General features: G+C 43.3%; 1 protein-coding gene and 2 pseudogenes across 3 annotated transcripts in view; all 3 read left to right on the forward strand.

Annotated features, from left to right (window-relative positions):
* The window catches only part of LOC311142385 (protocadherin gamma-C5-like), a 46527-nt pseudogene that overhangs the window by 2756 nt on the left and 17374 nt on the right, over positions 1 to 26397 (forward strand). The gene's annotated exons all lie outside the window — the stretch shown is intronic.
* LOC311142586 (protocadherin gamma-C5-like) lies at positions 11809 to 13019 on the forward strand (annotated as a pseudogene). The gene has a single exon. The product of its transcript is annotated as a protocadherin gamma-C5-like (transcript).
* Positions 16885 to 25156, forward strand: LOC311142587 (protocadherin gamma-C5-like; the record flags this gene model as incomplete). The annotated part of the gene is made up of 3 exons (XM_084178259.1): positions 16885 to 17571; positions 23131 to 24888; positions 25133 to 25156. 3 exons carry the CDS (start codon positions 16885 to 16887, stop codon positions 25154 to 25156), a joined length of 2469 nt encoding a protein of 822 aa, XP_084034385.1.

The raw sequence follows: 26397 nt of genomic DNA on the forward strand, positions 1-26397 counted from the left end.
AGAGCTAGAGCGCTGTTTGTCAGAACAAGAGGCATCGCGAAAATCGGTCTTCTCACGAAATCATCTGTAGCGTTCGAACGGTTTGGCCTACAAACTATTCTGACCCCTCTGTGTAAAGGTGAAACTCTCACGAACTCGATGGTGTTCTCCGTTTTCCGCTTCGCCCCATAAGCGTCTTAGGAATCGTCTGAAGTCGGTACAACCGATCAGCCAACTTCTGTCTGTAGTCCGAACGGTTTGGGCTACACAATAATATGACCCATCTGAGGAAAGGTGAGACACTCACGAACACGTACATGTCAGTTGTTTTGCACTAGGACATCCAAAGGCCTCACAAGTCTTGTCTGAAGGTCCCCCAGTACACGTTTAATGGAAGTATACATGGAGATGGTTTAGTGCCAAAAATAAGGGGTTAAATACATGTTTCCTGATCTTGCTTATATCTCTCAGAGATAAGACAGACACTTCAGAACAAACTTCCTTTTGATTTTTTGGGGGGACTATCTGTTGTTCTGTATTTCAATGTGTTTGTATTGGGCTAATAGCAGTAAGGCCATATTACAATGTTCATCATATATATATATATATATATAGATTATATATACTTCAAGGGGTCTTAAAATTCAAAACCAAATAGCTAAATGATACTTGGTATGACGTTCTGAAAAGAACTCCATATAGTTTAGTAAAAAAAAAAACTCCCCGGTTTAGACAGGGCTTAGTCTGTAGAGGGTTAAACTGACAGATATTTATGGGGATTTTTTTATAATGCTAATTAGATTTCTGCGGGGCCGCAGAAATCGATTCTAGGTTAAAGAATATTGTTTAATTTGGTCTAAACGCTCAGGGCTGCAGGCGCTGTCCACAAATGAGGTGCTGAAATAGCTCTGGAATAGTTAGCGGGTCATGGAACGCTTGATCCTGTTGCTTTGTCTGTGTTCTTCGTCTAAAATTGCGCTGTGGCAGTCCGTTTGCATCTGTCTGAAAATCAATGTATGCCTTGCAGTACATACAGTGCATTCGGAAAGTATTCAGACCCCTTCACTTTTAATTTTTTACATTACAGCCTTATTCTAAAATGGATTAAATAAATAAAAATCCTCATCAATCTACACACAATACCCCATAATGACAAAGTGAAAACAGGTTTTTAGAAACCTTTGCACATTTAAAAAAAAATAAAAAACAGAAATACATTATTTACATAAGTATTCAGACCCATTGCTATGAGACTCGAAATTGAGCTCAGATGCATCCTGTTACCATTGACCATCGTTGAGATGTTTCTACAGTTCACCTGTAGCAAATTAAATTGATTGGACATGATTTGGAAGGGCACACACCTTTCTATATAAGGTCACACAGTTGACAGTGCATGTCAGAGCAAAACCAAGCCAGGAATTGAAGGAATTGTCCGTAGAGCTCCGAGACAGGATTGTGTCGAGGCACAGAGGGTACCAAAACATTTCTGCAGCATTGAAGGCCCCCAAGAACAAAGTGGCCTCCATCATTCTTAAATGGAAGAAGTTTGGAACCACCAATACTCTTCCAAGAGCTGGCTTCCCGGCCAAACTGAGGAATTGGGGGAAAAGGGCCTTGGTCAGGGAGGTGACCAAGAACCCAATGGTCATTCTGACAGGGCTCCAGAGATCCTCTTTGGCGATGGGAGAACCTTTTCAGAAGGACAACCATCTCTGCAGCACTCCACCAATCAGGCCTTTATGATAGAATGGCCAGATGGCTGACACTTCTCAGTAAAAGGCACATGACAGCCTGCATGGAGTTTGCCAAAAGACACCTAAAGGACTCTCAGACCATGAGAAATAAGATTCTCTGGCCTGATGAAACCAAGATTGAACTATTTGGCCTAAATGCCAAGCGTCACGTCTGGAGGAAACCTGGCACCATCCCTACGGTGAAGCATGGTGGTGGCAGCATCATGCTGTGGGGATGTTTTTCAGTGGCAGGTACTGGGAGACTAGTCAGGATCGAGGGAAAGATGAACGGAGCAAAGTACAGAGAGATACTTGATGAAAACCTGCTCCAGAGTGTTCAGGACCTCAGACTGGGGTGAAGGTTTACCTTCCAACAGGACAACAACCCTAAGCACACAGCCAAGACAATGCAGGAGTGGCTTCGGGACAAGTCTCTGAATGTCCTTGAGTGGCCCAGCCAGAACCCGGACTTGAACCCGATCAACCCAACATCTCTGGAGAGATCTAGAAATAGCTGTGCTGCAACACTCCCAGACCAACCTGACAGAGCTTGAGAGGATCTGCAGAGAACATTTTACATTTTAGTCATTTAGCAGACGCTCTTATCCAGAGCGACTTACAGTTAGTGCATACATTATTTTATCGAACCCACAACCCTGGCGTTGCAAACGCCATGCTCTACCAACTGAGCTACATCTCCTGCCGGCCAAATCCCTCCCCTACCCTGGACGACGCTGGGCCAATTGTGCGCGCCGCCCCATGGGTCTCCCGGTCGTGGCCGGCTACGACAGAGCCTGGATTCGAACCAGGATCTCTAGTGGCACAGCTAGCACTGCGATGCAGTGCCTTAGACCACTGTGCCACTCGGGAGACTAAGATTGGTAGAAACTCCCCAAATAAAGGTGTGCCAAGCATCATACCCAAGAAGACCCGAGGATGTAATCGCTGCCAAAAGTGCTGCAACAAAGTACAGAGCAAAGGGTCTGAATACTTATGTAAATGTGATTTTTCCGTTTTTTATTTGTAATACATTTGCAAACATTTCTAAAAACCGGTTTTTGCTTTGTCAATATGGGGTGTTGTGTGTAGATTGATGAGGGATAAAAAGCAATTAAATCAAATTTAGAATATGACTGTAACGTAACAAAATGTGGAAAAAGTCAAGGGGTCTGAATACTTTCTGAATGCACTGTACAGGCTATTTATTATACATTATATTAATTCATGAAATTACATTATTCTACACTACATCACTACTGCTCATAACAGCACTGTTTCTTTAACTGCCAGTGCTGAGATACTCACAATGATAATCCATTGAAGCTCTGGACAAAGAGATCTAGTCACTCACCCAGCCTCCGCACCATAACCCTAGCCTCATCGAGACCAGCCTTTTTTTTTTTAGGTATGGCTACGGGTGTCTACCAATATTCAATGCACGGAGCCTAGAGAAACAGAGCTGCACTCATATTGAAAGATAAGATGGATATTTAAAATGGTGTTAAATTCTATACAAATAATTCCTTTTACTAAGTGGGATTATATTGCAATGTATACAAAACCAGACCTTTACAAAGTCCAAGGGATCATCATTCATGGAAATGAGGATTCTAATGAAGATTAAGGTATTTCTATGGCGGGGGCTTCTGCTTTCCTTCGTCCTGGTGAATACAATAGAAGCGCAGACGCGCTACACCATCCCTGAGGAGCTCAACGTGGGATCTGTTGTTGGGTATATAGCTAAAGATCTGGGTTTGAAGGTGTCTGAGATTTTCGATCGTAAACTTAGAATAGCTTCCGAGGGTGGTAAGCAGTGTTTCAGTGTGGTTTGGGAAAAGGCGAGCTCATTGTTAATGAGAGGATAGACAGAGAAAGTATGTGTGGAGGAAATGCCAATTGTCTGTTGCCTTTAGAGGCTATTATAGAAAACCCACTACAGTTGTATCGTGTTGAGATCGAAATACAGGATATAAATGACAATTCCCCAGCATTTCAAAAGCAATATACATTTTTTTTTTATATTGCGGAGCACACACTACCAGGCGCAAGATTTCGTTTAGAATCAGCACATAACCCCGACGTTGGCTCCAATTCTTTACGCACATATACACTTAGTAAAAATGAACATTTTGTGCTGGATATTAAAATAAATAAAGGTGGGTCAAAAGTATCCAAATTGATTTTAGAAAAGGTATTGGACAGATAAAAACAGTCCGTACACAGCCTGCTTCTATCAGCTGTAGATGGTGGAAATCCTGCTAGATCAGGCACAGCAGAAATTATTATTCAGGTACAAGACATAAACGATAATGCACCCATGTTTGAGGAAAGTGGATATGATATCCAAGTGGTTGAAAATACATAACCAGGAACTATCGTTGTCACTGTAAAAGCAGTCGATCGTGATGATGGAGGCAATCGTGAGATCGTTTACTCATTTGGCCCACACACCTCAGAGTTACTACAGAACCTTTTAGCTGTTGATCCCCAAACTGGCGAAATAAAGGTTGAGGGAGAGATAGATTATGAAGAGAGACATTTGTTTAAAATGGATGTTCTTGCCACAGACAAAGGCATTCCACCAATGCAAGGCCTCTGTACTATTAATATTGAAATTATGGCTTTGAATGACAATTCCCCAGAAATAATTTTAAAGTCTCAGCCTAGCCCTGTTCGTGAAGACGCGCCTGTTGGAACAGTTGTAGCTTTGATAAGTGCCAAGGACATAGACTCTGGAGAGAATGGCAAGGTCTACTTGAATATAGTGCCAGGCTTACCATTTAAATTAAAACATTCTGTATCTAACTACATTTACATTTACATTTACATCATTTAGCAGACACTCTTATCCAGAGCGACTTACAAATTGGTGCATTCAACTTATGATAGCCAGTGGGACAACCACCTTTTTATTTTTTTTTATTGTTTTTTATGGGGGTGGGGGAAGAAGGATTACTTCATACTATTCCAAGTATTCCTTAAAGAGGTAGGGTTTCAAGTGTCTTTGGAAGGTGGTCAGTGACTCCGCTGTCCTGGCGTCGTGGGGGAGCCTGTTCCACCATTGGGGTGCCAGAGCAGCGAATAGCTTCGACTGGGCTGAGCGGGAACTGTGCTTCCGTAGAGGTAGGGGAGCTAGCAGGCCAGAGGTGGATGAATGTAGTGCCCTCATTTGGGTGTAGGGTCTGATCAGAGCCTGAAGGTAAGGAGGTGTCGTTCCACTCAAAGCTCCGTAGGCAAGCACCATGGTCTTGTAGTAGATGCAAGCCTCAACTGGAAGCCAGTGGAGTGTGCAGAGGAGCGGGGTGACATGAGAGAACTTGGGAAGTTTGAACACCAGATGGGCTGCAGCATTCTGGATAAGTTGTAGTGGTTTAATGGCACAGGCAGGGAGCCCAGCCAACAGCGAGTTGCAGTAATCCAGACGGGAGATGACAAGTGCCTGGATTAGGACCTGTGCCGCTTTCTGTGTAAGGTAGGGTCGTACTCTACGAATGCTGTAGAGCATGAACCTGCAGGATCAGGTCACCGCTTTGATGTTAGCGGAGAACGACAGGGTGTTGTCCAGGGTCACGGCAAGGTTCTTTGCACTCTGGGAGGAGTTGTCAATGGAGTTGTCAATCGTGATGGCGAAATCATGGAGTGGGCAGTCCTTCCCCGGGAGGAAGAGCAGCTCCGTCTTGCTGAGGTTCAGCTTGAGGTGGTGATCCGACATCCACACTGATATGTCTGCCAGACATGCAGAGATGCGATTCGCCACCTGGTTATCAGAAGGGGGAAAGAAGAAAATTAATTGTGTGTCGTCTGCGTAGCAATGATAGGAGAGACCATGTGAGGATATGACAGAGCCAAGTGACTTGGTGTATAGAGAGAATATGAGAGGGCATATAACTGAGCCCTGGGGGACACCAGTGGTGAGAGCACTTGGTGTGGAGACAGATTCTCGCAATGCCACCTGGTAAGAGCGACCTGTCAGGTAGGACGCAATCCAAGAGTGAGCAGTGCCGGAGATGCTCAACTTGGAGAGGGTGGAGAGGAGGATCTGATGGTTCACAGTATCAAAGGCAGCGGATAGGTCTATAAGGATAAGAGCAGAGGAGAGATGGTTAGCTTTAGCAGTGCGGAAAGCCTCCGTGACACAGAGAAGAGCAGTCTCAGTTGAATGACCAGTCTTGAAACCTGACTGGTTTGGATCAAGAAGGTCATTCTGAGAGAGATAGCAGGAGAGTTGGCTAGAGACGGCACGCTCAAGAGTTTTGGAGAGAAAAGAAAGAAGGGATACTGGTCTGTAGTTGTTGACATCGGAGGGATCGAGTGTAGGTTTTTTGAGGAGGGGTGCAACTCTCGCTCTCTTGAAGATGGAAGGGACATGGCCAGCGGTCAAGGATGAGTTGATGAGCGAGGTGAGGTAAGGGAGAAGGTCTCCGGAAATGGTCTGGAGAAGAGAGGAGGGGATAGGGTCAAGCGGGCAGGTTGTTGGGTGGCCGGCCGTCACAAGTCGCAAGATTTCATCTGGAGAGAGAGGGGAGAAAGAAGTCAAAGCATAGGGTAGGGCAGGGCAGTGTGAGCAGGACCAGCTGTGTCATTTGACTTAATAAATGAGGATCGGATGTTGTCAACCTTCTTTTCAAAATGGTTGACGAAGTTATCCACAGAGAGGGAGGAGGGAGGGGGAGGAGGAGGAGTATTCAGCAGGGAGGAGAAGGTGGCAAATAGCTTCCTAGGGTTAGAGGCAGAGGCTTGAAATTCAGAGTGGTAGAAAGTGGCTTTAGCAGCGGAAACAGCGGAAACAGAGGAAGAGAATGTAGAGAGGAGGGAGTGAAAAGATGACAGGTCCACAGGGAGTCTAGTTTTCCGCTCGGCTGCCCGGAGCCCTCTTCTGTGAGCTTGCAATGAGTCGTCAAGCCACGGAGCAGGAGGGGAGGACCGAGCCGGCCGGGAGGATAGGGGACATAGAGAGTCAAAAGATGCAGAAAGGGAGGAGGGTTGAGGAGGCAGAATCAGGAGATCGGAGGGAGAAGGATTTAGCAGAGGGAAGAGATGATAGGATGGAAGAGGAGAGAGTAGCGGGAGAGAGAGAGCGAAGGTTGCGAGAGCACATCACCATCTGAGTAGGGGCAGAGTGAGTAGTGTTGGAGGAGAGCGAGAGAGAAAAGGATACAAAGTAGTGATCGGAGACTTGGAGGGGAGTTGCAGTGAGATTAGAAGAAGAACAGCATCTAGTAAAGACGAGGTCAAGCGTATTGCCTGCCTTGTGAGTAGGGGGGACGGTGAGAGGGTGAGGTCAAAAGAGGAAAGGAGTGGAAAGAAGGAGGCAGAGAGAAATGAGTCAAAGGGAGGTTAAAGTCACCCAGAACTGTGAGGGGTGAGCCATCCTCAGGAAAGGAACTTATCAAGGTGTCAAGCTCATTGATGAACTCTCCAAGGGAACCTGGAGGGCGATAAATGACAAGGATGTTAAGCTTGAATGGGCTAGTGACTGTGACAACATGGAATTCAAATGAGGAGATAGAGAGATGGGTCAGGGGGAAAATAGAGAATGTCCACTTGGGAGAGATGAGGATTCCCGTGCCACCGCCGCGCTGATCAGATGCTCTCGGGGTATGCGAGAACACATGGTCAGACGAGGAAAGAGCAGTAGGAGTAGCAGTGTTTTCTGTGGTAATCCATGTTTCCGTCAGCGCCAAGAAGTCGAGGGACTGGAGGGTAGCATAGGCTGAGATGAACTCTGCCTTGTTGGCCGCAGATTGGCAGTTCCAGAGGCTGCCGGAGACCTGGAACTCCACGTGGGTCGTGCGCGCAGGGACCACCAGATTAGAGTGGCAGCAGCCACGCGGTGTGAAGCGTTTGAATGTCCTGTGCAGAGAGGAGAGAACAGGGATAGACAGACACATAGTTGACAGGCTACAGAAAAAGGCTACAATAATGCAAAGGAGATTGGAATGAAATGAACTAAACATCTGGAAAAGCGAGAGAGCGGGGCCTCCCTCACTTACGTTTCACTGAAACACTCAAATATAACTCTCCCAACTTCCACTTTAGAAATTATAATTGTTGTTTACTACAGCGGTTCAATGTTTTCTAGGAATAGACTCTAACTTAGTTTATACAGCTAGCTTACTTGGTACAGTATTCTTCAGTGAAAACCGTCCAGGGCACTGAATCCTATGACGCCATAGCCAACTAACATGCCAGCCTCCATTAACATGGTTTAGCACCAATACTCGGTTACAACAAACCACCAGTGTGTTAACATGCCAAACAAATCATTCGTGTCCGTGTCTAACGTTGTGTAAAGTTTTGGGTTAGTTTTGACAGTTTGAGTGAGTACGTCGTCAACTTATTCAGCCAGTTAGTTAGCTAGCATAGTTAGCATACTAGCTAGCCATTGCTCTCTGCCAACAAACCAACCCCTCCGCTTTGGTTATGGACTCCAGTTTGGATAGAGAAACAAATCCAGAGTACACTGTCGAAATTAAAGCTTCTGACTCCGGAACACACTGCTGCTGGATTAATAATGTGTTCAGTGTCCGCTTCAGATCCAGATATAGGTGAAAATGCCAAGATATCTTATTCTATATTAGACTCTAAAGTGCAAGACGTGTCTGTCTCCTCCTATATTTACATAAACTCAGATAACGGCAGCATCTACAGCATACATTCGTTTGACTGTGAGAAACTGAAGGTGTTTCAGATCCAGGTACAGGCAAAAGACCACGTCTCTCTGTCTCTGAACGTATGTGGACACACCTTCAAATTAGTGGATTTGGCTATTTCAGCCACACCCGTTGATGACAGGTGTATAAAATCGAGCACACAGCTATGCAACTCCATAGACAAACACTGTCAGTAGAGTAGCCTTAGTGAAGAGCTCATTGACTTTCAATGTGGCATCGTCATAGGATGCCACCTTTCCAACAAGTATGTCTGTCAAATTTATGCCCTGCTAGATCTGCCCCAGTCAACTGTACATGCTGTTATTGTGAAGTGGAAACGTCTAGGAGCAGCAACGTCTCAGCCGCGAAGTGGTAGGCCACACAAGCTCACAAAACGGGACTGCCGAGTGCTGAAGTGCGTAGCGCGTAAAAATCGTCTGTCCTCAGTTGCAACACTCACTACAGAGTTCCAAACTGCCTCAGGAAGCAACGTCAGCACAATAACTGTTCGTCGGGAGCTTCTTGAAATGGATTTCCATGGCCGAGCAGCCGCACACAAGCCTAAGATCACCATGCACAATGCCAAGCATTGGCTGGAGTGGTGTAAAGTTCGCCGCCATTGGACTCTGGAGCAGTGGAAACGCGTTCTGTGGGGTGATGAATCACGCTTCAACATCTGGCAGTCCGACGGAATCTGGGTTTGGCGTATGCCAGAAGAACGCTACCTGCCCCAATGCATAGTGCCAACTGTAAAGTTGGGTGGAGGAGGTATAATGGTCTGGGGCTGTTTTTCATGGTTCGGCCTAGGCCCCTTGGTTCCAGTAAAGGGAAATCTTAACGCTACAGCATACAATGACATTCTAGACGATTCTGTGCTTCCAACTTTGTGGCAACAGTTTGGGGAAGGCACTTTCCTGTTTCAGCATGACAATGCCTCCGTGCACAAGGTGAGGTCAATACAGAAATGGTTTGTTGAGATCGGTGTGGAAGAACTTGACTGGCCTGCACAGAGCCCTGACAACCCCTTCAAACATCTTTGGGATGAATGGGAACGCCGACTCCGTGCCAGGCCTTATTGCTCAACATCAGTGCCCGACCTCACTAATGCTCTTGTGGCTGAATGGAAGCAATTCCCCGCAGCAATGTTCCAACATCTAGTGAAAAGCCTTCCCAGAAGAGTGGAGGCTGTTATAGCAGCAAAGGAGGGACCAACTCTATAATAATGCCCATGATATTGGAATGAGATGTTGGACGAGCAGGTGTCCACATACTTTTGGTCATGTAGTTTATTATACTAATTTGTGTGTCTCAAATTTACATGTACTATTTTACGTCTAGTCTGAGACCAAGCTTGAGTGGTTCAATTTGGCTCTGTCCACTACCTTCAGTTTCTACTAGTTACCACAGCCACAAAGTCAAAAAGGCTATATTGTAAGAATTTGTAAAAAAATATAGTTATATATTTTTGGTCTTAATTTAAGGTTAGGGTTAGGCATAAGGTTAGCAGTGTGGTTAAGGTTAGGGTTAGGTTTAAAATCACATTTTACGAAGATAAATTGTAGAGATGGGCGGGGTTTATGACTTTGTGTCTATGGTAACTAGTGACGACCAAATGTATGTATTCTTCCTGAACATTGATTCTGACTCAACGGCATACCTTATTTATGTTGTATAAGAACTGGAATACATTTGCTATAGGATTTTGTGCTATTTTAGAACAACGTTTTTCAGCAATATGCTATATACCTACATGCAATTTATCTGTAGTCAAGAATTTATTGTGTTCTTTTGAAAGTATGTTTTATCCAGAATACACTAAAATAACCCATACATTGCCTAAACAATATCATAGCCAAATGATAATGCAGTGTGATTTGTTGATCAAAATGAAAGGTTCCACATGTGCATCTTGTAACAGTCAATTCGTGAAATCCTACACTGCCCTACACCTACAAGTGTTACACTCTTCCAGTTGTGTCACAGTTTGACCACATATCCAGTTTTATCACATATCCCATTGATCATTAAATGTTTTAGGACATAAAAAAACATCGTGGCATTCAGTTCAAATAATTATCCTATGATTTGTATGACCCACTAAAATACAAACTAATCAAGCCAGTTCATCTCTATGCCTGCCTATTACGTTAACTCGCAGCCTATATATTTAGCTGCACTGTTACTTTAACTCAGAGCTGCTCCTATTAGTAATCTATTGGAGCTCTGTAAACCAATCATGTGCTGAACTGTACAAAGAGATCTATTCCCTCCCCCAGCCACAGCACCATATCCCTTACAATGAGCAGAGCTGGGAGAGACATAGCTGGGCTCACATCGATGTACATGTATTGGATATAGCCGTTAATTTAAGAAATTACTGTGTATTTGGAAATTGCATTGCATTCTCTTGCGATGTGTGACGGATCAAGTGCTTTATATATTGCACGCTATTTGTGGAGATGTGGACGCTAGTCAAGATAAAGATTGTTCCATGGCTGGCATTATGGATGTTCTTTCTCTTGTGGAATACAATAGAGGCGCAGACTCGATACACCATTCCTGAGGAACTGGACGTGGGCTCTGTTGTTGGAAATATAGCTAAGGACTTGGGTTTTGAAATCTCTAAGATCTCTACTCGCAAACTGAGGATAGCCCCCGGGGATGGTAAGCAATATTTCGCTGTGGATTTGGGAAAGGGCGAGCTCATTGTAAATGAACGGATAGACAGAGAGAGTCTGTGCGGACAAAGCGCGAGTTGTTTGTTACCTCTGCAGGTTATCATTGAGGACCCACTTCAGTTTTATCGAGTTGAGGTGGAAATACTGGATATAAATGACAATTCTCCACGTTTCAAGTCAGATGAAAACACAGTTAATGTGGCGGAATCAACTCTACCAGGGGCAAGAGTTCCGTTGGAAACGGCGCAAGACCCTGATGTTGGAGTAAATATGCTGCACTCTTACACCTTGAATAAAAACGACTTCTTCAAGTTGAATGTTAAGAATAGCAGAGACGGAACAAAGATTCCTGAACTTGTTCTTGAAAAAGCCATTGACAGGGAGAAACAGTCTGTCCATCATCTCATTCTTACAGCATTTGACGGAGGTTCTCCTGCTAGATTGGGGATAGCGAAATGTACAGTTATCGTTTTGGATAACAATGACAACGCTCCAAGTTTTGAGCAAGACTTGTATGAGATCCAACTTAGTGAAAATACCAATCCTGGAACGTTAGTATTGACTGTTAAAGCTGACGATTTAGATGAGGGCTCCAACAGTGATATAATTTATTCATTCGGGTCGCAAACACCAGATGAAATCCAAAAACGTTTTGCTATCGACCAAGAAACAGGAGAAATAACATTGTCACAGGAGTTAGATTACGAAATAGGTCCTTCATACAAATTTGATATACGTGCGAGAGACAAAGGCACGCCATCTATGGAGGGGCACAGCGATGTTCAGGTGACAGTTATAGATGTTAATGATAACCCACCTGAGATAACCATCACCTCCTCACCCAAACCCGTTAGAGAGGATGCCCCAGTAGGTACCATGGTAGCACTAATTAGTGCAAAGGATTTGGACTCGGGAGAAAATGGTAAAGTTTCCCTTCGTATGTCTTCAGATTACCCTTTCAAATTAAACCCCTCATTTTCAGATCATTACGCACTAGTAACAGATTCAACTTTAGACCGGGAGAAATTCCCTGAATACCGTATTGAGCTTGAAGCATCGGACTCAGGGTCCCCAGCTCTGACCTCGAATAAAATCATAACAGTGGATATTTTAGATGTTAATGACAACCCTCCAATTTTCTCCCAGCCGTCTTACACTGTTTATGTCAGAGAGAACAATGCTGCTGGATCAATAATGTGTTCAGTGTCCGCTTCAGATCCAGATATAGGTGAGAATGCGAAGATGTCCTATTCTATATTAGACTCTAAAGTGCAAGACGTGTCTGTCTCCTCCTATATTTACATAAACTCAGATAACGGCAGCATCTACAGCATGCACTCGTTTGACTATGAGAAACTGAAGGTATTTCAGATCCAGGTACAGGCAAAGGACCACGGCTCTCCGTCTCTGAGCAGCAACACCACGGTTCATGTTTTTATCCTGGACCAGAACGACAATGCACCCACTGTTATTTACCCTTCTGCTGTCATGGGCTCTGTGTCCCATCAGAAGATGCCCCGGTCCGCTAAAGCAGGCCACCTCGCTACTAAGATATCGGCAGTGGACGCAGACTCTGGCCATAACGCCTGGATTTCCTATAGGCTGGCGGAGGCCACAGACTTGACTCTGTTCAGTGTGAATCTTTACACAGGGGAGGTGAGGACTAAACGCGCTGTTTCAGAGCAGGATGACTCATCTCAGAGTCTGCTTATAGAGATAAAGGACAATGGGGAACCGGCCCAGTCTACCACAGTCACAGTCAACATACTGTTAGAGGACGTGCTCCACGAACCCATCTCGGACTTCCGCCAGAAAACAGCAGAGCCCAGCAAGAGAAACAGTAAAATCACCTTTTATTTGATCATCTCTCTGGCCTCAGTGTCCATGTTGTCTTTGTTGACTTTTCTCATCTTAGTGGTGAAGTGCGTTAGAAACAGTAGGAGCAGCTCGAGTTGCTGTATCAGACGGGCTGATTCTGACGGTTACAAGAATCCCAACAGAAACCTGCAGCTCCAACTCAATACTGACGGCCCCATTAAGTATGTGGAGGTCCTGGGAGGGGACATGTTGTCTCAAAGCCAGTCCTTCAGGTCGTGTCTCTCTCCGGTGTCAGAGTTCAGTGATTTCACCCTCGTTAAGCCCAGCAGCACCACTGACTTTAAGGACATGATAAACGTGCTTGATGCATCTTTACCGGACAGCGCGTGGACGTTCGAGGGCCAGCAGGTGAGAGGATTTAATTATGTTTGTTTTTATTATCACCGGATTATATCGTTGTTCATTTATGACTGTATCTCCTGGCACTGGGTTTTGCCACTTCTATTCATTTCGATTCTATATAATTTGGGAGTTTTGCATTCACTCTTTATAATAGCGTTTTAAGCTAGAGATACGGTATCTGTTTTATTTTGCATTGGATGCATCTCCATCCACCGCATCCACCGATGTCGCACTCCCGCATATGCGGTGAAAGGTGACAGAGCTAGAGCGCTGTTTGTCAGACCAAGAGGCATCCCGAAAATCGGTCTTCTCACGAAATCATCTGTAGCGTTCGAACGGTTTGGCCTACAAACTATTCTGACCACTCTATGTAAAGATGAGACTCTCACGAACTCGATGGTGTTCTCCGTTTTACGTTTCACCCCATAAGCATCTTAGGACTCGTCTGAAGTCGTTACAGCCGATCTGCCAACTTCTGTCTGTAGTCCGAACGGTTTGGGCTACACACTAATTTGACCTATCTGAGGAAAGGTGAGACACTCACGAACACGTACATGTCAGTTGTTTTGCACTAGGACATCCAAAGGCCTCACAAGTCTTGTCTGAAGGTCCCCAAGTACCAGTTGAACGGAAGTATATGTGGAGATTGTTTAGTGCCAAAAATAAAGGGTTAAATACATGTTTCCTGATCTTTCTTATATCTCTCAGAGATAAGACAGACACTTCAGAACAAACTTCCTTTTGATTTTTTGGGGGGACTATCTTTTGTTCCATGTAGTACATCTGTAATTCAATGTGTTTGTATTGGGCCAATAGCAGTAAGGCCATGTTACAATGTTCATCAAATGTATATATATATAGTAGGAGCAGCTCGAGTTGCTGTATCAGACGGGCTGACTCTGACGGATACAAGAATCCCAACAGAAACCTGCAGCTCCAGCTCAATACTTAAGTATGTGTGGTCCTCTGTAGCTCAATTGGTAGAGCATGGCGCTTGTAACGCCAGGGTAGTGGGTTCGATCCCCGGGACCACCCATACGTAAAAATGTATGCACACGACTGTAAGTCGCTTTGGATAAAAGCGTCTGCTAAATGGCATATTATTATTTATTATATTATATATATATATACTTCAAGGGGTCTTAAAATTCAAAATCAAATAGCTAAATGATACTTGGTATGACCTTCTGAAAACAACTCCATATAGTTTAGTAAAAACAAATTCCCCCTGTTTAGACAGGGCTTAGTCTGTAGAGGGTTAAACTGACAGATATTTATGGGGATTTTTTTATAATGCTAATTAGATTTCTGCGAGCCGCAGAAATCGATTCTAGGTTAAAGAATATTGTTTAATTTGGTCTAAGCGCTCATGGCTGCAGGCGCTGTCCACAAATGAGGTGCTGACATAGCTCTGGAATAGTTAGCGGGTCATGGAACGCTTGATCCTGTTGCTTTGTCTGTGTGCTTCGTCTAAAATTTTGTTGTGGTAGTCTGTTTGCATCTGTCTGAAAATCAATGTATGCCTTGCAGTACATACAGTGCATTCGGAAAGTATTCAGACCCCTTGACTTTTTACACATTTTGTTATGTTACAGCCTTATTCTAAAATGGATTAAATAAATAAAAATCCTCATCAATCTACACACAATACCGCATAATGACAACGTGAAAACAGGTTTTTAGAAACATTTGCACATAAAAAAAAAAAAAAACTGAAATACATTATTTACATAAGTATTCAGACCCATTGCTATGAGACTCGAAATTGAGCTCAGATGCATCCTGTTTCCATTGATCATTGTGGAGATGTTTCTACAAGTTGATTGGAGTTCACCTGTAGCAAATTAAATTGATTGGACATGATTTGGAAAGGCACACACCTGTCTATATAAGGTCACACAGTTGACAGTGCATGTCAGAGCAAAAACCAAGCCATGAGGTCGAAGGAATTGTCCGTAGAGCTCCTAGACAGGATTGTGTCGAGGCACAGATCTGGAGAAGGGTACCAAAACATTTCTGCAGCATTGAAGGCCCCCAGAACACAGTGGCCTCCATCATTCTTAAATTGAAGAAGTTTGGAACCACCAATACTCTTCCAAGAGCTGGCTTCCCGGCCAAACTGAGTAATTGGGGGAAAAGGGCCTTGGTCAGGGAGGTGACCAAGAACCCAATGGTCAGTCGGACAGGGCTCCAGAGTTTCTCTGTGGCGATGGGAGAACCTTTTCAGAAGGAGAACCATCTCTGCAGCACTCCACCAATCAAGCCTTTATGGTAGAGTGGCCAGATAGATGCCACTTCTCAGTAAAAGGCACATGACAGCCCACTTGGAGTTTGCCAAAATGCACCTAAAGGACTCTCAGACCATGAGAAACAAGATTGGTTGGCCTGATGAAACCAAGATTGAACTTTTTGGCCTGAATGCCAAGCTTCACGTCTGGAGGAAACCTGGCACCATCCCTACGGTGAAGCATGGTGGTGGCAGCATCATGCTGTGGGGATGTTTTTCAGCGGCAGGGACTGGGAGACTAGTTAGGATCGAGGGAAAGATGAACGGAGCAAAGTACAGAGAGATCAGCCAAGACAATGCAGGAGTGGCTTCGGGACAAGTCTCTGAATGTCCTTGAGTGGCCCAGCCAGAGCCCGGACTTGAACCCGATCGAACATCTCTGGAGAGACCTAGAAATAGCTGTGCTGCAACGCTCCCAGACCAACCTGACAGACCTTGAAAGGATCTGCAGAGAAGATTGGGAGAAACTCCCCAAATAAAGGTGTGCCAAGCTTGTAGCATCATACCCAAAAGACCCGAGGATTTAATCGCTACCAAAAGTGTTGCAACAAAGTACAGAGTAAAGGGTCTGAATACTTATGTAAATGTGATATTTCCGTTTTTTGTTTTTTTTATACATTTGCAAACATTTCTAAAAACCGGTTTTTGATTTGTCATTATGGGGTGTTGTGTATAGATTGATGAGGGGAAAAAAAGCAATTAAATCATTTTTAGAATATGACTGTAACATAATTTTTTTTGGAAAAAGTCAAGGGGTCTGAATACTTTCCAAACGCACTGTACAGGCTATTTATTTTACATGATATTAATTCATGAAATGATATTCTTCTACACTTTGGCAAAGCTTTTATATATGCTTTTTATTTGTTTGTTTATTTAACATGAAGGTAAACAATACATTCCAGTGCTGTAACAGACCCCAATTTTGAGAAGTAAATGGACACATCACTACATCACTACTGCTCATAAGTGCACTGTTTCTTTAACTGCCAGTGCTGAGATTCTTGCAATGATAATCCATTGGAGCTCTGTGAACCAATCATGTGCTGAACTGTACAAAGAGATCTAGTACCTCACCCAGCCTCCGCACCATAACCCTAGCCTCGTCGAGAACCAGGATTTATTTTTGTTGAAGTATGGCTACGGGAGTCTACCATTCTTCAATGCACAGAGCCTATAGAGACAGAGCTGCGCTCATATTGAAAGATAGGCCGGATATTTAAAAGGGTGTTCAATTCTATGCAAATAATTCATTTTACAAAGTGGGATTATATTCCAATGTATTACAAACCAAGACCTTGACGAAGTTCAAGGGATCATCATTCATGGAAATGAGGATTCTAATGAAGATTAAGGTCTTTCTATGGCGGGGGCTTCTGCTTTCCTTCGTCCTGGTGAAGACAATAGAAGCGCAGACGCGCTACACCATCCCCGAGGAGCTCAATGTGGGATCTGTTGTTGGGAATATAGCTAAAGATCTGGGTTTGAAGGTGTCTGAGATTTTCGATCGTAAACTTAGAATAGCTTCCGAGGGTGGTAAGCAGTATTTCAGTGTGGATTTGGGAAAAGGCGAGCTCTTTGTTAATGAGAGGATAGACAGAGAAAGTATGTGTGGAGGAAATGCCAATTGTCTCTTGCCTTTAGAGGCTATTATAGAAAACCCACTACAGTTGTATCGTGTTGAGATCGAAATACAGGATATAAATGACAATTCCCCAGTATTTCAAAGCAATATAAATGTTTTAAATATTGCGGAGCACACACTACCAGGCGCAAGATTTCGTTTAGAATCAGCACAGGACCCCGACGTTGGCTCCAATTCTTTACGCACATATACACTTAGTAAAAATGAACATTTTGTGCTAGATATTAAAACAAATAAAGATGGGTCAAAAGTATCCGAATTGATTTTAGAAAAGGTATTGGACAGAGAAAAACAGTCCGTACACAGCCTGCTTCTAACAGCTGTAGATGGTGGAAATCCTGCTAGATCAGGCACAGCGGAAATTATTATTCGGGTACAAGACATAAACGATAATGCACCCATATTTGAGGAAAGTGGATATGATATCCAAGTGGTTGAAAATACACAACCAGGAACTATCGTTGTCACTGTAAAAGCAGTCGATCGTGATGATGGAGTCAATCGTGAGATCGTTTACTCATTTGGTCCACACACCTCAGAGTTGCTACAGAACCTTTTATCTGTTGATCCCCAAACTGGCGAAATAAAGGTTAAGGGAGAGATAGATTATGAAGAGAGAAATTCGTTTAAAATGGATGTTCTTGCCACAGACAAAGGCATTCCACCAATGCAAGGCCTCTGTACTATTCATATTGAAATTATGGATTTGAATGACAATTCCCCAGAAATAATTTTAAAGTCTCAGCCTAGCCCTGTTCGTGAAGACGCGCCTGTTGGAACAGTTGTAGCTTTGATAAGTGCCAAGGACATAGACTCTGGAGAGAATGGCAAGGTCTACTTGAATATTGCGCCAGGCTTACCATTTAAATTGAAACATTCTGTATCTAACAACTACGCTTTGGTTACGGACTCCAGTTTGGATAGAGAAACAAATCCAGAGTACACTTTCGAAATTAAAGCTTCTGACTCCGGAACACCGTCTCTCAACTCCAGAAAAACAATCAATGTTCGTATTTTGGATGTCAATGACAACCCTCCAGTTTTCTCCCAGCCCTCTTACACTGTTTATGTCAGAGAGAACAATGCTGCTGGATCAATAATGTGTTCAGTGTCCGCTTCAGATCCAGACATAGGAGAAAATGCCAAGATATATTTTTCTATATTAGACTCTAAAGTGCAAGACGTGTCTGTCTCCTCCTATATTTACATAAACTCAGACAACGGCAGCATCTACAGCATGCATTCGTTTGACTATGAGAAACTGAAGGTGTTTCAGATCCAGGTACAGGCAAAAGACCACGGCTCTCCGTCTCTGAACAGCAACGCCACAGTTCATGTTTTTATTCTGGACCAGAACGACAATGCTCCCGCTGTTATTTACCCATCCGCTGTCATGGGCTCTGTCTCCCATCAGAAGATGCCCCGGTCCGCTAAAGCAGGCCACCTCACAACTAAGATATCGGCAGTGGACGCAGACTCGGGCCATAACGCCTGGATTTCCTATAGGCTAGCGGAGGCCACAGACTCGTCTCTGTTCAGTGTGAATCTTTACACAGGGGAGGTGAGGACTAAACGCCCTGTTTCAGAGCAGGATGACTCATCTCAGAGTCTGCTTATAGAGATAAAGGACAATGGGGAACCGGCCCAGTCCACCACAGTCACAGTCAACATACTGTTAGAGGACGGGCTCCACGAACCCATCTCGGATTTCCGCCAGAAAACAGCGGAGCCCATCATGAGAAACAGTAAAATCACCTTTTATTTGATCATCTCCCTGGCCTCAGTGTCTGTGTTGTCTTTGTTGACTTTTCTCATTTTAGTGGCGAAGTGCGTTAGAAACAGTAGGAATAGCTCGAGTTGCTGTATCAGACGGGCTGATTCTGACGGATACAAGAATCCCAACAGAAACCTGCAGCTCCAGCTCAATACTGACGGCCCTATTAAGTATGTGGAGGTCCTGGGAGGGGACATGTTGTCTCAGAGCCAGTCCTTCAGGTCGTGTCTCTCTCCAGTGTCAGAGTTCAGTGATTTCACCCTCGTTAAGCCCAATAGCACCACTGACTTTAAGGAGATGATCAACGTGCTTGATGCATCATTACCTGATAGCGCGTGGACGTTCGAGAGCCAGCAGGTGAGCATATTGTTTGCATTGGACATTGAAATTGAAGATAAACGTGTTATTGTTCCCATCCTTACAATGCATAATATGGCTGTGTACAGTATGTTTAATTTTCGCGATGTCCATTGCAGTGGTGCTGAAAGTGAAAACGAACTACTGGTATTCATTGGCACATTTTTACTGTCTAGATTGTTGCTTGATACGTAAATACTTTTCTTGAAATCTGCAATGAAAAGAAAACTAAGAGCATCAGGAACTTCTTTTGTATTTTCTTCTTTCAGTTATTTTACTTTTATTTATTATTTTCACGTGAGGTTTTCTTGCATTTATTTGAATTTTTCATGTCTTTAATAATTTTTTTGCTTCGCTGTCTGACCTCATTGGTTCAGTTTTGCGCTGTCCACTCCTGTGGGTTTTCACTAGTTACTACATCCACAAAGTCAAAATGACTATCTGCTATTGTAAAACTTCATGAAAACAAAAATTATATTTTTGGCCTTCATTTAAGTTTAAAGTTATGCATAAGGTTAGTAGTGTCGTTATTAATTGTGTTTCGTTTAAAAGCACATGTTAAGTATAGAAATAGGCGGGGTTTCTGACTTTGTGGCTGTGGTAACTAGTGACTACCGTGGTGCTGAAAGTGAAAACAAACATATGCATTCTTCCTGCACATTAATTCTGACTCAAAGGCATACCTTATTTATGTTGTATATGAACTGGAAGACATTTGCTTTAGGATTTTTGTGCTATTTTAGAACAGTGTTTTTCAGCGATATGCTGTAGGCCTACATGCAATTTATGTGTAGCCTAATTTTCTCAATAATTTCTCATGTGTTCTTTTGAAAGTATTATTTCTCCATAGTTGAAAATACACTAAGATAACTCATACATTGCCTAAACAATGTAGCATAGCCTACACTGTCCTAAACCTACAGTGTAACAATCTTCCAGTCTGCTGCAACAAGCTCTCAAAGTCTCACGTCAGAATTAGATGTTCATCCATGTTTTTCCAACGCCAAATTTCGAAGTTGTTCCAAACGTTACATTTCAAAGTGTTTAAGGTTACGTTTAGGCATTAACTCCACATTTTTAAGGTTAGGGTTAAGTTTAGGCATTAACTCCGAAGGGCTACTGTTTGGGATAGGCTTTAAACCATTTTTTTGTTTTGTCATTTAGCAGACGCTCTTATCCAGAGCGACTTACAGTTAGTGAGTGCAGACATTATTATAATTTTTTTATCTCAAAAACAACTTTCTATTGCTGGATTTGAACATGCAACCTTTTGCACCAGAGGCAGATTGTGCTTTTGCACCAGAGGCAGATGCTACTTGAAGGTAACAGCACTCACTGTTGCCTCTAGTGGCCGGTTTCCACTTCGTCTCCCGACGTCCTCAGACATGGATGGACATCTAATACTGACTTGTATCACGGGTGACCTGGCTGGTTTCATCACAGTTTGATCACATAGCCAGTTTTATCACATATCCCATTGATAATTACATGTTTTATAACATACAAAACACTATGGCATTCAGTTCAAGTAATTATCCTATGATTTGTATGCTGCACTAAAATACAAACTAATCAAGCCAGTTCATCTTATCTCTATGCCTGCATATTACATTAACTCTCAGCCAATGTCCCCTCTCATTTTTTGGGGCACTGAGCAAATTTCAGGTCTGCTGAGCGCAAACTTAAAAGTTGTAAAAAATCTGTGCAACTTCCAGCGCGTGTTTACTGTGAACACTGAGGCTGTACCCGCTTTAAGTTACCGTTTTAACGGTGGCCAAGTAGGCTACTGTGGCTATTTGATCGTAATGTAGGCATACCAGAGGGGCCTACCATCAAAAACAATGGAGAACACGCATCCCATAATATTTTAACATGGCAATAGCTGTTCAATCATTCAGCCTACAGTAGCAACCAATGTGTGGTGTTCAATGTAGGCCTACATTCCATGAGACTTTTGAAAAAAAACATGCAGGGCTTGACATTAACCTGTTTATCCACTTGTCCTACAGACAAGGAGGTGACTGAAAATGATGTAGTTTGATGGAAGAAACCACTTTACACAATAAAATTAATTGTTATTCCCACACCATTATTACAGAGAATCAGAAAGGTATACTACCCTCTGTCTATTGGCTACTTGGCTTATTCAAGCCTGTTTCAAAATACAACACTGCCCCTTTAAGACAAAAAAATAACTCTTTACCTGACTCGCTTTTCAAAGATATCTCAAAATGCACACGTTTTGTAATCTTGTAGGAAGAAATCACTCCCCTATTGCAGACTACAAATTATATAAAACTGGGCTAATAACTCACTAACTATCAAAGGATATTAACAAAATGTGCACACGTGGCTACATGCAGCTCTTGCTTTGATCTCAAAACAAGCGCATCTACTCATGACCACAGCTGTAAACACAGTTCAGTTCAAAATAAATGGCACAGATCCATATATGGCAATGGTCTATTTGCATATAGGCCTACTGCAGCTCTGATTGGTTATGCTGCACAAGTCTGTGTAGAGTACCGTCTGAGTCTTGTGTTCTGCCTATAACAAGATCTCTTGCATAGTTCGTTTTGTTTCGGTATGTTGTTAATATTGCGTTGACTCGATCACAATTGCCACAGTAAAGGGAAACGTTGATAGTATTAACTAACAGGGAAAACTCTAGAAAGTTGAGTGATGTTCAATCTTGTGCTTCTCTCCATGGGCTGATATTTCTGCTGCGCTCTGCGCGGCTGTCCCGGGGAGCTGCGCGGCGGTCTTTGGGCTACTGCGCGCCTGCTTGCAGCTTAGGGGGAACATTGCCTCAGCCTATATCTTTGGCTGCACTGTTACTTTAACTCAGAGCTGCTCCTAATAGTAATCTATTGGAGCTCTGTAAACCAATCATGTGCTGAACTGTACAAAGAGATCTAGTCCCTCCCCCAGCCACAGCACCATATCTCTTACAATGAACAGAGCTGGGAGAGATATAGCTGGTCTCACATCGATGTACATGTATTGGATTTACTCGTTCATTTAAGAAATTACTGGGTATTTGGTAATTGCATTGAATTCTCTTGCAATGTGTGACGGATCAAGTCCTTTATCTATTGCACGCTATTTGTGGAGATGTGGACGCTAGTCAAGATAAAGATGTTTCCATGGCTGGCATTATGGATGTTCTTTCTCTTGTGGAATACAATAGAGGCGCAGACTCGATACACCATTCCTGAGGAACTGGACGTGGGCTCTGTTGTTGGAAATATAGCTAAGGACTTGGGCTTTGACATCTCTAAGATCTCTGATCGCAAACTGAGAATAGCCCCCGGGGCTGGTAAGCAATATTTCGCCGTGGATTTGGGAAAGGGCGAGCTCATTGTAAATGAACGGATTGACAGAGAGAGTCTGTGCGGACAAAGCGCCAGTTGTTTGTTACCACTACAGGTTATCATTGAGGACCCACTTCAGTTTTATCGTATTGAGGTGGAAATACTGGATATAAATGACAACTCTCCACTTTTCATGTCAGGTGAGAACACTATAAAAGTGCCCGAATCAACTCTACTTGGTGTTCGGTTTCGTTTGGAAATGGCACAGGACCTTGACGTCGGAATCAATTATTTGCGCTCATATTCTCTGAATAAAAATGACTTCTTTTCTTTGAACGTTAAAAACAATAAAGATGGCACAAAAGTTGCCGAGCTTGTTCTGGAAAAGACTGTAGACCGTGAACAGCAGCCGGTGCACAACCTAATTCTTACTGCGGTTGATGGAGGTACTCCAGCAAGATCTGGAACCACGCATGTTACTGTGAAGGTGCTAGACATAAACGATAATTCGCCTTGTTTTGAGCAAGACTTGTATGAAATCCAACTGAGTGAAAATGCAGTACCCGGGACATTAGTATTGACAGTTAGAGCCAACGACTTGGATGAAGGCCCAAACAGTAAAATAGAGTATGCATTCGAATCGCATACAGCAGAGTCAATTCAAAAGCTATTTGTAATCAATGAAGACACAGGAGAGATTACTTTATCCCACGCATTAGATTACGAGAAAAGCTCTTCATATAAATTTGATGTATGCGCTAGAGACAAAGGCACGCCATCTATGGAGGGACACAGTGGTGTCCAGGTAACTATTGTAGATGTTAATGATAACTCTCCTGAGATTACCATCACCTCCTCACCCAAACCCGTGAGAGAGGATGCCCCAGTAGGTACCATGGTAGCTCTAATTAGTGCAAATGATTTAGACTCTGGGGACAATGGTAAGGTCTCCCTTCGTATGTCTTCAGATTACCCTTTCAAATTAAATCCCTCATTTGCAGATCATTACGCACTAGTGACAGGTGCATCTTTAGATCGGGAGAAATACCCCGAATACCGTATTGAGATTGAAGCATCGGATTCCGGGTCTCCACATTTGACCTCGAATAAAATAATAACAGTTAATATATTAGATGTTAACGACAACCCTCCAGTTTTCTCTCAACTATCTTACACGGTTTACGTCGGAGAGAATAATGCTGCTGGATCAATAATGTGTTCAGTGTCCGCTTCAGATCCAGACATAGGAGAAAATGCCAAGATATCTTTTTCTATATTAGACTCTAAAGTGCAAGACGTGTCTGTCTCCTCCTATATTTACATAAACTCAGACAACGGCAGCATCTACAGCATGCACTCGTTTGACTATGAGAAACTGAAGGTATTTCAGATACAGGTGCAGGCAAAGGACCACGGCTCTCCGTCTCTGAGCAGCAACGCCACGGTTCATGTTTTTATCCTGGACCAGAACGACAATGCTCCCGCTGTTATTTACCCTTCCGCTGTCATGGGCTCTGTGTCCCATCAGAAGATGCCCTGGTCCGCTAAAGCAGGCCACCTCACCACTAAGATATCGGCAGTGGACGCAGACTCGGGCCATAACGCCTGGATTTCCTATAGGCTGGTGGAGGCCACAGACTCGTCTCTGTTCAGTGTGAATCTTTACACAGGGGAGGTGAGAACTAAACGCGCTGTTTCAGAGCAGGATGACTCCTCTCAGAGGCTGCTTATAGAGATAAAGGACAATGGGGAACCGGCCCAATCCTCCACAGTCACAGTCAACATACTGTTAGAGGACGGGCTCCACGAGCCCATCTCGGACTTCCGCCAAAAAACAGCCGAGCCCAGTAAGATAAACAGTAAAATCACCTTCTATTTGATAATCTCTCTGGCCTCAGTGTCCGTGTTGTCTTTGTTGACTTTTCTCATCTTAGTGGTGAAGTGCGTTAGAAACAGTAGGAATAGCTCGAGTTGCTGTATCAGACGGGCTGATTCTGACGGATACAAGAATCCCAACAGAAACCTGCAGCTCCAGCTCAATACTGACGGCCCTATTAAGTATGTGGAGGTCCTGGGAGGGGACATGTTGTCTCAGAGCCAGTCCTTCAGGTCGTGTCTCTCTCCGGTGTCAGAGTTCAGTGATTTCACCCTCGTTAAGCCCAGCAGCACCACTGACTTTAAAGACATTATAAACGTGCTTGATGCATCTTTACCGGACAGCGCGTGGACGTTCGAGAGCCAGCAGGTGAGAGGATCTTATAATTTGTGTTTTTATTATCACCGGATTATGTCTTTGTTCATTTCTGACTGTATCTCCTGGCACTGGGTTTTACCACTTCTATTCATTCGATTCTATATAATTTGGATGTTTTGCATTCACTCTTTATGACAGCTTTTTAAGCTAGAGATACTTTATCTGTTTTTTTGCACTGGATGCGTCTCAATCTACCGCATCCGCTGATGTCGCACTTCCGCATCTGCGGTGAAAGGTGACAGAGCTGGAGGGTTGTTAGTCAGACCATGAGGCATCCCGAAAATCCGTCTTCTCACAAAATCATCTTTAGTTTCCGAACGGTTTGGCCTCCTACAAACTATTATGACCCCTCTATGGAAAGATGAGACTCCCACTGATTTATAAGGACATGACAGCACATACATTACAAAAACAGATATGTAAAATCCCACCGGGTTTTAAAGAACCTCAATATTTCACAGGTTCGTGTAAATTACGTATTTTTATGCTATTTATGAATGCAAGTTTTATACTAAAATAAAATGACACACAAAAATACAAGTCTATCTGTGACATAAATGAGGAACTGTTCTCTTTGTTCACTTCCATGCGCTCAGAGAAGGATTGTACATTTCAGCACCATGGACAGCGACACGCCCGCTCCACAGGCCACAAAAACGTCAGCTTTCTGTTTTGTTGCTGCATGTCCCACACATCTACTGGACATACAGTACCAGTCAAAAGATCGGACACACCTACTCATTCAAGGCTTTTTCTTTAGTTTTTACTATTTTACCATTAAGAAGGAAACAAGTTCCACAAATTAACTTTAAACAAGGCACACCTGTTAATTGAAATGCATTCCAGGTGACTACCTCATGAAGCTAGTTGCCAAGAGTGTGCAAATCTGTCATCAAGACAAAGGGTGGCTACTTTGAAGAATCTAAAATCTAAAATATATTTTGATTTGTTTAACACTTTTTTTGTTTACTACGTGTTATTTCATAGTGTTGATGTCTTCACTATTATTATACAATGTAGAAAATAGTAAAAATAAAGAAAAACCCTTGAATGAGTAGGTGTGTCCAAACTTTTGACTGGTACTGTATGTACACTTTAAGTCCAATTTCAAATGGTTTACTTTGACCTCAGATAAAGGGCTATTACTTTTATCATCACTGTCATTATTTCAAAACCATTTGTGCAATGGGGAAGGCGGGCATTTTACATTACCTCATGATTACATTTCAATTTCTTCATGAAATATGATCTGATGTGCTAGCAAGTTTACAACGCATTCACCCATAGCAGAATGCTGGCTACGACTTTAAGAGCTACTCTGTTTTCAGTTGGTTTATATGGTGCTGCGCTGTGCACCAATAGCATGCTTAACTGTACAAAGAGATCTACTCCCTCCTCCAGCCACAGCACAGTAGCCCATACAATGCACAGAGCTGAGAGAGACGGAGCTGTGCTCAGCCATACATTCACAATGGAAGTAGATACTTGGTTAAAAACGAG

Source organism: Coregonus lavaretus (assembly GCF_964263955.1).
Source record: "Coregonus lavaretus genome assembly, chromosome: 15".
NCBI lineage: Eukaryota > Metazoa > Chordata > Actinopteri > Salmoniformes > Salmonidae > Coregonus > Coregonus lavaretus.